General features: G+C 31.9%; 1 protein-coding gene across 1 annotated transcript; it reads left to right on the forward strand.

Annotated features, from left to right (window-relative positions):
• The first annotated feature begins 6,007 nt into the window (after positions 1 to 6,007).
• Positions 6,008 to 14,008, forward strand: LOC102623669 (probable disease resistance protein At4g27220). Its single transcript, XM_025093498.2, has 4 exons — positions 6,008 to 6,166; positions 6,264 to 6,342; positions 10,649 to 13,602; positions 13,767 to 14,008. Exon 3 carries the CDS (start codon positions 10,653 to 10,655, stop codon positions 13,590 to 13,592), a length of 2,940 nt encoding a protein of 979 aa, XP_024949266.1. The 5' UTR covers positions 6,008 to 6,166; positions 6,264 to 6,342; positions 10,649 to 10,652; the 3' UTR covers positions 13,593 to 13,602; positions 13,767 to 14,008.
• Positions 14,009 to 14,086: the final 78 nt, after the last annotated feature.

Here is a 14,086-nt window from a genome sequence, read left to right on the forward strand (position 1 = left end):
TCTCTTCTCCTGATTCTCCTCTTTTGCTCTCTGGCAGCTCTCCTTTTATAATGCTCTAAATCCTCTCACGAAAAGGATTAAAAACAAAAGTAAAGCCGCCACTTTCCAAAACCAAAGTTTGGCTTTTATATTTAGTCTTCAAATGGGCCCCACCGACTTTTCCAACTCTTAAGCCAAAGGCCAAGCCTTTTAATTTGCTTTGGCTTCCCTCACGTGCACTCTTTAATTTGGCTAATATTTCTCATGTCCTTTAGCTAATAATTCAGCCAATCAATTTAATTGTTTCTTCTTCTCCTTTCGACTTTATCACCACGGCAGCGAGCATTAACAATCTTCAACTCTCTCTAGCTTTGATCCCTTTAAGCACAAATTATTCCCAAAATGCACCTAAAATAACAAATTATAAAAATTAACATAATAAAATATAATTTACTAAATTAAAAATTAACTAAAATATCTAGAATATTTAAGACCAAAACAAGAAAAAGATAGAGAAATTAATAGCAAAATATATGAAAAATATGCACTTATCATCAAGGAACTAATTGAAATTTACGATCAAGATAATTTTGCTACTAGTTTGGCAATTGATCCTTCTTCAAATGTTGGGTCAAATGTTGGGCAGCTGATCAAGAACTGGTAGGTGAAGCTACTATCAAAGAAAAAGTTTGGGGACACTCGACGGGTAATAGATGATTTAGTTGGATTTTAGGTAAGCCCAATTAAAATAATAAAGAGGGGGACAAATGTTAGAGGCTGCCTTGTTATGTTTGAAGTGTTCTCTTGCAAGATGGAGGATGTTAGCTGGGTGAGGTGAGTGTTTGATAAATAGGGGAAGGAGATGAGATGAAAATGAAGACGAAGGTCATTAAACTCAAGCTGAATGAGTCCTATAACAGAGAGTCAAAATTGGCATTAGAAGTGGAGCCGGCGGTGACCGGCGACTATACTTTAACACTTAAGTTAGATTTTAAGTGATAAGACGTGGCCTCAAAGTCAAATTGACTTTGAAGTTATCAATAATGGTGAATATATTATCAGAAAAAAAATCAATGAAAATTTTTTTGAGTGAGTGGAAGTTGGTAATAACTAGGAGAAAAATTCTGAAGCTTTTGTGGAATGTACCTGAGGTTTTTTTTTTTTTGTGGTAATTTTAGACACTTGGCGCTTAGTTAATGGTCGCCCTCCTTTAGATGAGGGTGTTTGTGTAATTTTCCATGTAGTCCCAAGACGGTAACATGCTCAGTTTTGGGAGGCAAAGAAACCACCAGCCACCCTTTTGCTTCTAATATTATGCACCTGCCAATGGCCAACCTCTCTAGTTTATGGTCCCGTTGCTTTTTGGGGCACTACATAGGGTAGCTGACCTAGCATTTTACCATTGCTCAACAAACTAATCTCTTTTGCCATTGACTTGTTACTTTTAGCAAAAAAGGAGATATTTTTTTATTTCTCTCGTGATAGCGTGCATTATTCATGTGTAGCCTCTAATCATTAAAATATTTAGGTTATAAGAGCATCACCAAAAGACTATTTAAATAAGATTTTATTGTTTATTTGAAGAGTCACATCAACATTTAAAGGAGATATTTTTTTATTTCTCTCGTGATAGCGTGCATTATTCATGTGTAGCCTCTAATCATTAAAAAATTTAGGTTATAAGAGCATCACCAAAAGACTATTTAAATAAGATTTTATTACTTATTTGAAGAGTCACATCAACATTTAAAGCTCAAAAGACACTCTAATTAAGATTTTTAAAATAAGAAATGATCCTCTTTTTTCAAATTTGGAGAATTACTTTCTCCCTCTTCAATTTATATTTTATTGCTTTTTATTGGAGAAAGAGAGAGAGGTACTTTAATTACTATTGACTTTTTCTTTAAAAAAATAATTATTTAATTAAAATAATATTAACTCATTTATATTTGAAGAGTTTTTTTTAGAATAATATATTTTTTTATTCTTTTATTTGCCACATAGGTAAATAAATAAATATTTATAAAGTAAAATTTATAAAGTCTTTTGGAGAATAATGCACTTTGATGTTGTGTGTTTTGACGAAATTACCCTTTCTATCGGGGAGCTCGTCTCCGAATCCCTACGAGCTACCCTAATGATCCGGTCAAACGAAATAATTTTACTTGGTTGACTCCTCTTGACACATGTCACTGTGTTATTAGTCCATGTTTGCACCTATATTTGCTCCCAAACAATAGAGTATTTATCGTTGTAATAAAAAGGATGCATGTCTTGCTTCCCCATCTTCTGAACGGCCAACCATTAAATCCCAGCTCCTTTACGATCAAAGCTGACTGGGAATGCTGGGCTGCACTGCAGTGGGGTGATCCCAACACTAAGAGCCTCCTCTCGCCCTTCTATAAAGAAAAGCTCTATTTCCTTATTGGATGAGTTATGAGCAACTCCAGTAAGTTCTTCCATACTTCATTTGTTTAAGAATTTCTTTGTTTTTTTTTTAATTTCTCCCTTTTTTATGTTACAGAAACAAAAAAATAAATAAATAAAGTAACGCTTCTTGCACTCTTGTTCATCTTGTTCTTATGATCAGCGAAATGTCGCCATGCCAAAGCAATTTGCAAAAGTTAGTTCATGGAAGGAACAACAATGCAGAAGCAAATGAAACGAATCGAGGTTTTGATTTCTAAAGTGAAGTTTGCATTAGGGAAGTGATTTGCTTTATAATGATTTGTATAATACTCTAAGCAAGCTAATTGCTTTCTGTTTCTTATTTCTCACAATAAAGCTGCATAGTAATTCGTTAATTATCTAGTTATTGTGTAATAATAATACATGTAAACTTCCTCTATACATTACACGGAAATATGTATAATCTTTTCAGCCACCGGTCACACTCTCTTACTCGCATAAATAAATGGTTTTTATGGCATCCATTTTTTTTTTTGCTGTAAATTGTGCCTTATTTGGCAAAACTAGTGGCTTTAAAATGTTAGTTCTTGACGGCATACAAAAACCATGAAACAGGCCTACGGCAATGGAAATGTTAAATGATATTTATTCTTTCAATATGTAACTGAGAAGGGGCAGAGTACTCCTCCGAGTGTTCACCACTTCACCTGTGTGTCACAGCAACAGATCCACGTACTGATAGAGGAGGAACCGGCAATATATGCAATTAATGAATCAGAATAGTTAAGATATTGTATTTTTTACTGCCTTCAATTTATGCAATATGCACCTGCTCCTTTAAGGCTGTTCTGTTCTGTACATTGGCTCAAAAATTGCCTTGATGGAGGAAGAATGACTGTTGAGACTTTTCATTTGTTTAAATAAAAGCCACTGCAGTCTTCTGTATGAAGCACTACCTGAAACTGGGAGTGATATTCAGTTAATGGTGCTGCTGAACATCCATCTGGAAAAACCTGAATCAATGGACTGAGAATTGGGATTAATAGAATCAATTAGCAGTCAAGTAGTAACAAACAATATTACAGTAACACAATGAGAAGAGTAGTAATTATGAAATCAGAGCAGCACCAGCACTATGTTAAATCCTTGTTTCAACTCCATAAAACCTACGACATCAATTCTTTTACAATAAGAATTGACAATTTGTGGATATAGAAAGATATCAAACGAACCACTAGGATGGTCTTAACATTAGAATAAAACATTTAAGCTCAAATAACTATTATTGTCAACCTAATCATTTGTCGCTCGAGTAATTCTATTCTTGTGTCCTAATTTGAGCACAAAAATTGAGATTAATTAAATTAAATTTAAATTTGAAATTATTAAATAATGACACGTCATTTTTTTAAATATAAATGCATTGTATTTTTTAGGTAGACTTGAAATCACATCGAACGAATTAGATTATTTATGTAAACTTTACCTCCAGTAAATAATTTAGAATAGGGGTGACAATCTGGGTTAGAATTCGTTTATTCGATTTGATTCAATGCAAATTAAATGGGTTTGCGTTTGAAAAAAAAAATTATTTGTTTTATAAATGGATGAATTCAATTCGATTTGCTAATTAAACAAATCAAATTTGAGTTTGAGGATATTGATTCATTTATTCGTTTAGGATTCATTTAATAAATAGGTCATAAACAAGTTGAATATGAACCATTCATTTAAATTTAGTTTAATTAAATTATTTATTTATATTAAATATGTATGAAAAAATTTTAAACTTTGAAGTTTAATATAGCAGTCATTATGTTTTGTAGGATGTTAAATTTACAATCTTTTTATATTTTATTTTGCTTATTTTTTGTTCATTATAAATAAATTGTAAATGGATCGAGATTTGATTTGATTCGTTTATTAATTTTACTAAACGAATTTTACGAATCAAATCGAATATTCATTTAATAAACGAATCGAATCCAAATCAACATAATTTTAAATCAATTTATTTATGGTTCGATTCAAATACGATTCATTTATTCATTCTGCTATTCCTAATTTAGAACATATTTTTAGCGAAATAGTATAATAACGATGGACTCCCTAATCTTTCATGATTTCACAAGTAAGGACATAACTATCTATTTGTCTCAAATATGCTCATTACCCATACAGAAATATAATTGAACTTGCTCTTTGTGTTCGTGACATATAATATAATTCTTTGCTTCATTCCCACGGATACCTTTTCTTTCGTGATTATTAGCTTCACAATGCACTTTGTTTGGATTCTATCCTTTTTTTTTTTTAATTCAAGATTAGCCTTCCCTTCAACAAAATTTTCATAGAGAATTTACATTTTGGTACTACACTTATTTATTGCTCTCATCTGACAAGTCTTGAGTTTTTCTAATTAAGCAAATGTGTTTGACTTGTGAAGTATCATAATAAAAGTACGATGAACAAAATTAACAACATTCATTTACTTGTTGAATATTTAATAATAATGATCGTGGACTACTCTCTTAAAGTAATATTATTAGCGGCCCTCTAAAAATCTCTTAAAACCTTTTATTTTTTTCACTATACTTACATACTTTAAAATAATATAAATATCTAATAACACCTCTTTTAATGATAAAAATAACCTTAAATACAATAACTTCAGATGAAACCCAAAATTTCAATTCTTCCTTGTTCAAACCCAATGTTTAAATTCAGTTTCCTATTTTTCAAATCCACAATTGAAATATTGTTCCTTGGGTTGTGGAATTTATTTAATGCTAGCCGTTGAGTCTGGTCTTCTCCCATTGTTAAATTCAATTTATGATTTTCAATTCCCAATTATTTTCAGCACATAAGCAGATCATTCAAAAATCTGTTTGTCGAGTATGCCATTAGTCGTTCTTAGCATTAATTACATTGATGACTGGACGTAGGCCATAGCCTCTATTCCATATTTGATCTAGAAAAAGAATCATAAGGCTTTCAATTATTATTATTTTTTGGTTTAAAAATTTTAAAAAAGGTTAGTTCAAGAGAAAAAAAGAAAAGAAAAAAAAAGGGTTTTTTTTTTTTAATAATAGAAGTGTTCAAAAAAATAAAAAAATTTTAAATAACATATAACACATATATATGACATGTGGGTGCATATAGTTTTTCAAAAAAGAAAATTAGTGGTGTTTAAATGTAGGTTTAATTATGTATATGTTTTGTCTTTTAATATAATTCAGTGAAGATTAAAGATGTAGATCATTAAAAAGGATTATCAAAGAATTTTATAATGGTGCAAATAGTTCAGCTCTTCATCTAAATATTGATTCGTGGGTTGATTTTTTAAACCCACAAACTCAGGTAATGTGAGATTAATTAATTGAATGGTAGAAGTGAGTAATAAATTATAAAATTTATTGATTTTTACGTGACCTAGACGCATAAATTATACAAAAAGGTAATTGGACATTTGGACTGGAACAAGTTATTCCTAACATTACATGCAGGGTAGGGTATCAATATAATTAATTCTTTGCTTCATTCTCATGTATACCTTTTCTTCACCGAATAATTCTTGGCTGACATTACAACACACTTGGTTTGGACTCAATCCCAGAATGAAAGATTAGCCTTTCCTTCTACAAAACTGTGACAGAGATTAGAGAATTTGCATTCTGGTTTAACGCAATTCTCTGCAGTTCTCATCTTTTAATTTGTCTTTTCAATTCACCCAAGAACACTTCGACAAGGAATTGGCCAATCCTGCCCATTTATTCAGGCAAGTGAAATAATTTTGGTGGAATTAATAAATGCTCTCTCCTCTCATTGTTTTAATTAATTTCTTAACAACATTATCCACACAATCTCTTTGTCAGAGTCATCGTTCAAGAAGCCTAAAACATGAAGGCCGTTTGGATTGCCTGCCTTTAAAGTAGAACTGGAAAGCAGCCCCAGGTACCTTTTATTATTATTGTTATTATTTATTTTCATGTTAGTTCTTGGACTGAACGTTTGTACAATGTAGAAAGCATGATACTCTATTATACACATTAGCATTCTATCTTGGAAACAATTTATTTAAGCCAACCTTCTTTATAAGTTTTTCTTTATATCTTATTGCACATTAAGGGCATGTTTTATATATTGCATCGAATTAGATTAGACTGAATTAGATTTCACTTGATTGAATATGATAGATATATTGGATTGGATTATATAGGATTACAGATCCGTTTTGATACTATAGTTGGACAGTTGTAACTTCTAAACAACAGCTCTAAAGTATTGACAAATACTTGTAGCTATAACTTAGAAGCTGAGGTGATTATCTCTCACTATATATGGTAAAATATTTATATTGTCCCAAAAAATTATCAAAAATATATTTACACCACCCATTTTTTAATATTTAATAAATATATAAATTTTATTTCCACCTTTAAAAAAAAACTAATGGTGGTCATAGTCATCCAAAGTTGCTAAAAAAACAAAATAAAATAAATGTTAATGTATATAATAGAGCAATTATTGCCCAAAGCCGTGGCTTCACATTGACCTGTCGTTTAATGCAGTGAGTCATAGTGCAACACCACCTTCACACACTAAAGCGTGTAACACTCTTTCAGACTATGATGGTGGTATGATGCCCAACCGCTAAAAGGCCGCTCACAGCGAAATCGCAGCTTTGGATGGTGATTTCACCGTCTCTAATGACTTTTTAAGTCTAGTAATTGCGCTGTTAAGCAGCTAGCAAAAAAGAAAGTCCAATAGTACCTAATTTTGGGGGTGGACACGAGTCGAATTGGTCGGGTGGAATATTAACCCAATCCAATCCGCATATAGAACGAGTTGAAAAAATTCAATCCCCAAAACTGCGGATTGGGTCGGCTTGGGTTGATTAGGTTGAGTTTTTAAAAAAGTCTATTTTTTAATTAACAATCAAATTATTAGTCCATAATTAATGAAAGTTGATTAGGTTGAGTTTTTAAAAAAGTCTATTTTTTAATTAACAATCAAATTATTAGTCCATAATTAATGAAAAAAATAAGTCTATAATTTAAAATTCTTATTTAATACCAAACACTAAATATCAAAATTTCTATAATAACACACATACATAAATGGGTTGACGGGTTGAGTTGGGTTAAGAATTTTCAACCCAACTTGCAAAAAATCATATGGATTAGGTCGGTTTCACGGGTTGGACGGGTTGGTGTCCACCCCTACCTAATTTATTGCACAACTTAAAAGTTTGCTAGTGACAAAGGATATTTTCAATATACATTATAATTACCGAATAGTTGATTTAATATAATTTAGATAATAACTATTTAAGTAATAGTATATTTGATTTAGTAATTATATAATTTATTAAGTTTTAAACTTTATTTTGGGTGGGGATATTTCCACCATATTATTGTAGTAAATCCACCCCACTTCTAAAAAATAATTATAGTGAGTTCACAATATTTTTTACAAATACAAATTAATAAAAGTATTGTATAGCCTATCAATTAAATTCTTCTAATAATTTTTTTCTTAGGTTTCATTGACCATGTTTGATTATAAACCGTAATTTAAGTTTTATTTTACTATTTTATTATTATGATATAAAATGACCAAATTACCTCAATAAACTTGACTTATTGTATCTAATAATTTAGGTATTTAATTTTGTGACTTATAATCAAATATTTTTAAATAAAATTTCATTATTATTTTCACTATCCTTACATGTAAACAACATAAATTAGATAGCCCAATAATTTACATGAATATTGTGCCATAAAGACCCTATGGTAGTGTAATTAAAGTTTAATAATCATACTAATAAAGTAGTATTAATTATAAAAAATGATTTTAGTATAAAATTATAAAACTATTGAAGTTAAAGTAAATTCTTGATGGTTTTACCTTATAAAAATAAAATAATAAAAAATTTATGCCCAAAAAACTTTTGTAATCAAATGTAATAAGAAATCTAAGTCATAAAAAGAGTAAATTAAGATAAATTTAATAAATTAATTCTCCAAAATTCTTCTTTATTTGAAATTTCTTGAAAATATTAAGTATTTTTTGAAACGAGGTGGATTTATAAAAACTATGAGGTGAAGATTTCATCACCCTTTTATTTTAGGATTAATTGCGCCCTACTCTCAAATCTTCCAAAATTTTCTATTTTGCCCACAACTGTTTCAACTTCTTCTACCGCACACCCAAAATCATTGGTTTGGTTGTTATCTTTAACGTTTAAGGTGTGAAATGTGAAAATTCAATTATAAAAATTAATAAACCCGATATATTTCTTTTTTTTTCCCTGTAGGGTGGAATTAACCCTTTATTTTAATACAAATTTTAATTAAAAAAAACTTTTAGATCACAACTAATGTATTTACCAAATATCTACCAGCTTTTATTTCATACCTGTAACTTCTATCTCAATAAAGATATTATATAACTTTTAATTCAATGCCAAGCAGTGTACATTTAGCATTCTCTTGTCTTTTGTTTGGCAAGCATAAGATCGGACTAGATTATAAATTTTGTTAGTAGTAATAATAATAATAACTAATAACCATTATTAAGAATATTTAACTATTACATTCTTTCGCTATTGAAAATAATTATACTTTTTATTAGATATTTCAATTACATTGTTATTTCATTCAATAATTATTAAACTAATTTATTAATAAGAAAGGGAAATATTTTTATTGAGTAAATTTTAAAAAGTCTCTTTTAAATATTTGAGTTACCCTAAGTTATTTATATCATGGGAAACTATGGGATAAATTTTTCTCTCAATAAGAGATGGGCAAATATCCACCAACGACTCGATGTTTAGCATTTTATCAAAACTACATCAATTTTTTTCTTTTACAACTATCTAATAGAATTTTATAAAGTGTATGACTTTTTTGCTTCATTAATACCTTTAGAAGATTTAACAAAGTATTAACAAAATGACCGTTTTCCTCCTAATTGTAAAAAGTCTATTTAATGCTAGCTAAATAACAAAAAATAGATTTCATTTTGTAGTTGTTAGACCAATAACCCTACGAATTAAATTAAATTAGCTTTATAAATTCATGAAACCTATTAATTTGTATATATATAATCACCTAAGTAATTAGCCTAGCTAATTTGTAACTCATTTGCAACATAAATTAAGAACCACTTCTCATACATTCTATCTTGAGTAACATATCTTCGACAATGATAACAAAAAAGCAATTGTGGGAAACTTTGAACATTACATTGTGTTCTTTATCAATAAAAAATTACAACGTAAAATAAGTTATGGGGAAATTTAGAGTTTGCATTTTGTTCTTATCAATCCAAAATAACGATACATTTCAAAAGCATCTAAAATAAAGATCGATAAATAGTCTTTTTACATTTAATAGCAAAATGATCATTTTATAATTTTTTTTTTATTTTTAGGGTTAAATTGGTAATTTAATTATTTTCTTTTTATTAATATCCAAACAAAAAATTATTATAAAAGGATAATATTGTAAAAATAAGCCAAAAGAAATAAAAAGTAACGGTAGGGGTATCAATACTTTAATGGCAGGGATGTTTCGAAACATTTTTAAAAATATAGAGATTAAATGAATACTAATTTTAAAATATAGGGACTAAATAGAATTTTACCCAAAGTGAAGTGTGATACACTTCGTAAATTTTAAGTGGAAAGTTGCAAAAGAAAAAAAATTTTGAGGTAATTTTGATGAAGTTTGAAACATTAAGAAGTACGTGATATTTGCCTATAAGGTATTAAACGGAGAATCCTTCAAAATATATGATTAGATAAAGAGTAATGATACAGCCACAAACTCTTGTACAAACTTATTTTGTACAAACTGATGTGGCATGATAAGATTAGTTGAATGAAAATATAAATTAATAAAAACAAATCATGTGGGCCAAGTGATATTTAATTCAACCAATCTTATTATGCCACATCAGTTTGTACAAAATAAGTTTGTACAAGAGTTTGTGGCTGTATCATTACTCTTAGATAAAATATAATCCAATTAAATGTTCTTATCCTGTAACCAAAGACGCTATAAACGCAAGAACACGCAAATTGGTTCATATTGGAGTAATTATTTATCCTCTAAAAAAAGTGAAGTTCTTTGTTTTGATTTTAAAGATGTCTGAAACAATGAGAATGTGTTAGGAATTCTTACCATTTAAAAGTTTTCACGGCAGATAGAATAACAATCTCATGCTCAAATCTATCTATATAATACAGGGAAATGGAGCCAGGGGCAGTCATTGAAATCATAAACTTTGTAGGACCTCCAATTTGTAAATACTGGAAATATCACAGAAACCTTAAGATATTTTTGGATACTCTTAGAAGCAAGAAGGAAGATCTGAATTGCCGCAAGGAAGATGTGGAGTTAAGATTGAGTGCAGAGTGTCATTCTGGAAAAACACCAAAGAAAGAAGTCGAAAAATGGTTAAAGAAAGCAGAGAAAGTGAGTAATGAGGCACAAAGTCTAGAAGATAAAGCCGGTAAATGCAGATATGTATCTCGTGCTTGTCTGGGGAAACTTATTGACGAGAAGAGCAAGGAACTAATTGAAGTTTATGATCAAGGTAGTTTTCCTACTAGTTTGGTAATTGATCCTCCTTCAAATGTTGGGTCAAATGTTGGGCAGCTGATACCAACGCAAGAACTGGTCGGTGAAGCTACTGTCAAAGAAAAAGTTCGGGGACACTTGATGGGTAGCACAGTATGCAAGATTGGAGTTTGTGGGATGGGCGGGATAGGAAAGACAACGATCATGAAGCATGTCCACAACGAGCTCTTGAAGGAAACCAAGTTTGATACAGTAATTTGGGTGACTGTGTCCCAAGAATTTGATGTCAAGGAGATACAGGAAGACATTGCATCTGCCTTGAAAAAAAGTCTATCAGCTACGGATAAAATCATGCGGGCGGCACAGTTGTCAAAAATGTTGAAAGAAAGAAAGAGGTATGCATTGATTTTAGATGATGTGTGGGAGATGTTTTCCCTCGATGAGGTTGGAATCCCTGAGCCAACTGTAGACAATGGGTGCAAATTAGTTTTAACAACACGTTCAAAAGAAGTGGCTCGATCTATGGGTTGTGAGGAGATCCCAGTTGATTTGCTTTCAGAAGACGAGGCATTGCGTTTGTTCTCGAAGCATGTTGGAGATCGCCTTTTGCACATTCCGACTATAGAACCAATTTTAAAACAAGTCCTGGAGCAGTGTGCTGGTCTGCCTCTCGCAATTGTTACAGTAGCTAGCAGTATGAGGGATGTGAAAGATGTTGACTTGTGGAAGAATGCATTAAACGAATTAAAAAAGCACTCAAGCAGTGTTGAGGGTATCCGAGATAAGGTAATTCCAAGATTGAAGTTTAGTTATGATCGTTTGATGGATTCGAAAATAAAGCATTGCTTTTTATATTGCGCATTGTATCCTGAAGACTTCGATATTCCTAAAGAGGAGCTCATAGAATATTGGATTGTCGAGGGGCTCATAGATGTAATGGAGACTAGACAAGCAATGCATTACAAGGGTCTTGCAATTTTACATAAGCTAAAAGAGAATTGTTTGTTAGAAAGTGCCGAAGATGGGAAATGTGTAAAGATGCATGATCTTGTAAGAGAGATGGCATTGGATATTACTACTGGGAGTCCTCGGTATTTAGTAGAAGCTGGAAAATTCGGAGCGCTACTTCTTGAGGAAGAATGGAAAGATGATGTCGAGAAGGTTTCTTTAATGCGGTGCCGTATAACCAGAATTCCCTCCAACTTCCCATCTTCAGGGTGTAGATCACTCTCAACGTTGTTGTTGCAGCATAATTACATAGAAGAGATTCCTGAATCCTTCTTTGAACACTTGACTGGGCTAAAGATTCTCGATCTGTCTGGAAATAGTAATCTTCTGCGTCTGCCAGATTCCATATCCGGTTTAATAAACCTCACAGCATTGATGGTTCATGGTTGCTTTAGGCTAAGGCATGTGCCTTCTTTGGCCAAACTTAGCGCTTTAAAGAAGTTGGATCTTGGAGGCACGGAAATTGACGTCGTTCCTCAAGGATTGGAAATGTTGGCACATCTCACGTACCTTGATTTGAATTGGACACGAATTCTACAAATTCCTGATGGTATGTTATCGAATCTCTCCCGTATTCAGCACTTGCGGTTGGATCGCGTTGCCTTTGAAAACGCAGAAGACATTTTGAGATTGATGAAATTGGAAATTTTTGGAGTGCGATTCGATCATCTGCAAGACTATCATCGGTACTTATCTCTGCAATCCCGAAGAAGACTCAGCAAGTATTATTTTACTGTGGAGAAGAACGCTTATACATATGCACGCGGGGAGTGGGATAAATATGTTTCACTTGTTGAGTTACGTATTTGTGAAAATTCTGTTGTGCTCCCTCGTGACATTCAGCAATTGCATTTTAATGTGTGTGGTGGTATGAGAAGCTTAAGGGATGTTCCTTCTTTGAAAGATACAACTGACTTGAGGGAATGCGTGATTTACAGGTGCTACGAGATGGAGTTTGTGTTTTGTTTGTCCTCCTGTTACGGCATCCTCGAGACCCTTGAGTACTTGTTGCTTCAACGGTTGGTCGACTTGAAGGCCATTTTTCAAATTGCAGAAGACGAAGTTAATGCTTCCTCACTACGAACACAAACACCATCACCGCCAAACATTGTTTTTCGTCTCAAGAGGTTAATCATGTCTGATTGTGGTAAAATACGAAAGCTGTTCTCGCCTGAGTTGCTACCATCGCTCCAAAACTTGGAAGAGATTCAAGTTAAGTATTGTGGAGGACTTGAGGAAATAATAGCCGCGTCAGATGATGATGAAGAAGGAGAAAACAATGAAGCAGCAGGAAATAATTCCATCAAATCATTGGCTCTTCCCAAATTAAGAGTTCTCTATTTGAAAGAACTACCAAATTTAATGAGCATTTGTAGCCGTCGTTCGACATTAGTTTGTAATTCTCTGGAAACCATTGTTGTGTTGCGATGTCCAGAGATAAAGAGGTTGCCTGTCTTGCTTCCCCATCTTGTAAATGGCCAACCATTAAATCCCCGCTCTCTTAGGATCGACATTGACAAAGATTGCTGGGATGCACTGGAGTGGGATGATCCCAACACTAAAAGCCTCCTCGCACTCGTCCGTGGATACTGGTGGAGTTAAGAGTACCTCTGTAAGTTCTTCAATACTTCACTCCATTCGTTTAAGACATCTTTTTCTTTTTTATTTCTGTCATCATCTTCAATTCTTCCCTTTTTATGTTAAAAACAAAAATAAATAAATAGATAAATAAATAAATAAAGCAAAGCTTATTGGAATCTTGTTTCTTATGATCAGCGAAACGTCACGAGGCCAAAGCAATTTGCAAATGCTAGTTCTTCGAAGGAACGACTGTGCAGAAGCAAATGAAATGAATCGAGGTATGATTTCTCAAGTGAAGTTTGCTTTAGGGAAGTGGTTTGATTTATGATGATTTGTACAGAACTCTTAAGCAAAGCTAATTGCTTTCTGTTTCATATTTCTCACAATAAAGATGCATTGTAATTCGTTAATTATCGAGTTATTGTGTAATAATAATACATGCAAACTTCCTCTCATATTACTAGGAAGCTTGTATAATATTTTCAGCTGCCTGTCACACTCTCTCCTTCATGTAA

Source organism: Citrus sinensis, chromosome 9, assembly GCF_022201045.2.
Source record: "Citrus sinensis cultivar Valencia sweet orange chromosome 9, DVS_A1.0, whole genome shotgun sequence".
Taxonomy (NCBI): Eukaryota; Viridiplantae; Streptophyta; class Magnoliopsida; order Sapindales; family Rutaceae; genus Citrus; species Citrus sinensis.